The 4,259-nt window shown below is 38.9% G+C and overlaps 1 protein-coding gene across 1 annotated transcript in view; it reads left to right on the top strand.

The window, feature by feature from the left end:
• LOC106868020 (ammonium transporter Rh type B) overlaps positions 1-1,058 on the top strand; it is a 57,139-nt gene extending 56,081 nt beyond the window's left edge. Inside the window, exon 10 of the mRNA XM_014913116.2 lies at positions 901-1,058. Coding sequence (XP_014768602.2) covers positions 901-1,058 — 158 coding nt within the window. The remainder of the gene's footprint in view (positions 1-900) is intronic.
• Positions 1,059-4,259: the final 3,201 nt, after the last annotated feature.

The raw sequence follows: 4,259 nt of genomic DNA, 5'->3' as shown, positions 1-4,259 counted from the left end.
AATGTCTAAATAACTCACGTTAATTTTGACCATGCGACATCAAGACCACGTGAGGCAGACATTAAGAAATTTATCGGCCAGTGAGTTCAAAATCCCTCACCCTAATGAATTCAATTCAGTGTGCATCATAAATAGTCCCGCATAGAAAAAAGACCCGTACGAACTTCTTGCGGTTTAACTATTCACCTTAGAGGTATTATTAAAATATAGATATACAGGGCAGGGAATCGTCAATTAGTAATAAAATTAATAATTAACAATTTTGCCGGGTAGCTCAGTATGAAAAAACCTTATCGGTAAAATCATCTATAATCATAAATATATAGGGATTGACAGTAACCTGCTTCTCCAATTGACGATTCCCTGCCCTGTATATCTATATATATATATATATAGGATATATATAGGATAGTAAAAGAGGGTGAGGAATATGGAGAAAGTGAGAGAGAGTGGACAATGATAACTAATCCAGACAATTTTTTGAAAAATAACTTTTTTCAAAACAAGATCCTCCTTTGATTGCCACCTGGTTTTGCCATTTTTAAAGGCCAAGAATCAACTTGTCATCTTTTATTGAAAGAACTGACCAGCTGTATATATATGTAAACACAATTTTTTTCTTCATTCTCTCTTCCTTCTTTCTTTCCTTCTATTTTCCATTGACATTCCTTTCAGATACACAGGCACACACGCACACACATGCACACAAAAAAACACACACTCTCACTTTCTCTCCATTCCTCACCCTCTTTTACTATCCTGTATATATATATCTATTAAAGGACCAGTTAAAAATTTCTAAACATCGTAAAAAAAAAGGTTTTCCTAATAATCATAAGTATCATCATATATATAATAGACCAGCAATTAAAATATCGTTTTCTATATTGCCGAACATAGGATCAATTATCGCCTGCTCTAATGGACGAAAACGTAATAAATATAAATATAGTTTAAGAAATAATACTAACAACTGTAATACTACTAATGAAATGCACAATGATCCTAGAACACCAAATAATACTCAATATAACAGCAGTTCAACAGAGAATACATAGCAATGCTATAACCTTAACAAAATTCCAATAACTATATATTTCAAAATATTCAAACCACTAGATATGACAGGACTTTAGATAAATTAATACCACAATCTAATAACAATAGTAATAAACCCACAGTAAATTCCACAAAAAATTCAAATATAACACCACACACCATAACAAATAATCATAATACCATTAAATCTTCCACCACGGAACAGAAACATACAACTAAATATTGCGCATGTAAAAATTAAAAATAGTGTCCTTTAGAAGGCAAACGTAGAAGGCTCAACGTTATATATAAATGTACTGTTGCTAAAACTGCTAGATCACATAGTAAGGTATATATAGGGAGCTCTATTAACTTTAAACAAAGATTTTTAGCACATATGCATTCATTTAAACTGAATATTGCGAATAACACTACTTCATTGGCTGCATATGGACATAAACGCAAACAGAAAAAAATGTTAACTATGAATTATCCAGGTCAATTATTGACTCAGCTGCACCATATACCCACAAATCTTCTGTCTGCCGTCTATGTACAAAAGAATCGCTATACATATTATTATATAAACAAAATAATTTAATTGCCAATCGGATGCACTATCCACATGTAGACAGGTTTTATAAAACGTTTAAACACTATAAGAGATCATTAAGATAAGATTCACATTAACATCTTGTATTTCATATTATGGTATCATAATAAAATATTAGGATTGTTGTTAGAAAATAGAAAGTTAAAATTGAATTATTTTAGATTATACACATGTTCAAATAATATAGATTATTCCTTAGATAGGTGCCTAGAATTTGTCCTCTTGAAACTTGACCCTGTACTCTTCTAATATATAACTAATTGATTTAATTATAGATTAAGTTGAAGTCATTTTTCAAAAGTAAGTCGAAATTTGTTGATTATTGTTGGTTTCGTGTTTTTTAAACACTTTATTTTATTGTCTTACTGCAGTTTCTTAACGCTTTCCTCCTTCTTCGAAGGAAGTAGCACTGCTGTTAAGGATAGAGTATGAAAATATCATCCACCACCACCCGCTCACCCGGAGCTTACGTCCTCCGAGGAGGAACTACTGAGGTTTGTGAATGTAATGGAGGAACAGAAGGAGGGGGAGAAAAGAAATTTTGCGGCCGTTGCCAAGAGCCACAGCAACGAACTTGAATTATAGGAACTAAGCAAATATAAGAACATTCCTCGTGTCCCCTCCCAAAGAAGTTTTAAAAGCAACCAAAGAGAGAACAAAGAGAGAATACAGGACATACTCTGTGGAAAAAAAGAAAATAGAAATTATGTCGACCGTGCAAGTCGAAAAAGCTTTGAGACCAATCTGGTAAGGGATTTCTTACCTTGCCAGAAGAAAGAAGTTTAGAACGGTGGAGGTACGGTTCCGTGAGGTAGCTACTGCCAGGCTACACTCGGCAACACTCGGCAAGACGGAAGAAGGGGTAATTCTACCCTTGTACCTTGGGAGTCGTGCTTCCAGGAATAGGGTAGAAGATATACCTCCTGAGATTGATGTAGCATGGCTAGTAGCTGCCGTACTGCTGGGCAACAAAGAAAAATAGCGGTCTTCCAAGCCACAAGAACGGCGCACAAGAACTGGCAATGGCAGAGCCTGGTAATGATAATCAAGACGGCCCCGGGAGACTTCTAAAGCATAGTGGAGATCACCACCTTAGAAGATATGACACTCAGGGTCAGTGGAGGGCAGAACACCGCGATGCTACGATGTGGCCTGAAAGGTCACATTAGAGCGGACTGTCCTCCGGCGACCGTGAAGACCAAAGAACAGCCCGTAAGCAGGGAGGAAGCTGCACCTTCAGCGCCGGTGAAAGACAATACAATTGCCAAGGAAGAAGAGGTGAACAACGAAGGAAATGAATGGGAAAAGCCTGGTCGAAAAAGAAGAGAAAAATGGCACACCCTGTGAATGTTGACCCCCATACTAAACCCACCCGACTCCCACTCACACCCACTCTGCCCCATCCTCCCCTACAAACACCAACCCTCTCCACACCCCACCGACACAAGCGCACAGGAGCCCCAAACAGCCTCTCCCCGTCCTGTGATAAAAAATGTAATAAAGAAAACTTTACACTTATGGATTACACACTGAACGCTTTTGTGTGTTATTACAAAGGTCAGTAAAGTGAATTAATTGTGTTAAGTGTTGCGTCGTTCGACGCTGGTCTTTGCAGCCTTACGGCAGTTTTATTGACGTGTTCCCCCTTGGTTGAAGTGGGTAACACATTGTTTTGTTTTTTTAAACAAAAATGGAATTGGAAAAGATGAGTTCGTCCGGGGACGAATTACTCCAAGCAATTTTTGAGATAGACAAGCAGGAATAATGAATTTTGCGGTGGCGGGCGGCCAAAAGCCACAAAGAAGTGAACATGGAAAAGCTGGACAATTACAAGAATCTGCTTCGTAGAGCAGGGCAAGATGTAAAGTTGTCCCCTCCCCAAGAAGTATTACAAGAGACAAAGAACAGAATGATAACTTACAGAACTTATCTTGTCAAAGCCCAGAGAATAGGCCTAATGACGAACGGAGAAATTGAAAAGGCGCTAAACCCTATCTGGCAGGAAATTTCCAACCTGGCCAGAGGGAGAAAATTCAGAATGGTAGAGGTGCGGCTCCGGGATGATGCAACAACCAGGCGACACTCGGCGACCCTCTTGAAAACATATGAGGTAATTCTTCTATCCATATACCTTGGAAGGCGTGCTCCCAGAGTGAGGGTAGAAGATATACCCCCGGAGATAAATGTGGCCTAGCTGGTGGCAGTGATATTGCTGGGCATGAAGGATAAGATAGCAGTCCTCCAAGCCACTAACACTGCTAACAAGAATTGGCAGGAGTAGACTCTGAATATGGTGATTCAAGCAACTGCGGAGAACCTCTAAGAATTGGTGGAAACCATAGCGATCAAGGTTAGTGTGGAGGGCAGGAACCCTCGGTGTTACAAACGTGGTAAAAAAAAAAAGGTCACATTAGAGTGGACTGCCCTCTACCTCATCAAGAAGCGACAGTGTCCGTAAAAGAAACCACAGCTTCACCAACAGAGAAGGTCGACGGAAGTACAGAGGAAGAAGAAGGGAACATAACCAAGGACGAATGAGAAATTATTGAAAGGAAGTGCAGAAAGAGGAGAAAAAAGATACAAACTGAACGAGGACCCCCATCCCACA

The sequence above is a fragment of the Octopus bimaculoides genome, chromosome 20 (genome assembly GCF_001194135.2).
Source record: "Octopus bimaculoides isolate UCB-OBI-ISO-001 chromosome 20, ASM119413v2, whole genome shotgun sequence".
Taxonomy (NCBI): domain Eukaryota; kingdom Metazoa; phylum Mollusca; class Cephalopoda; order Octopoda; family Octopodidae; genus Octopus; species Octopus bimaculoides.
The sequence above is the reverse complement of the archived record's forward strand: the minus strand, read 5'-3'. Positions and strand labels throughout refer to the sequence as shown.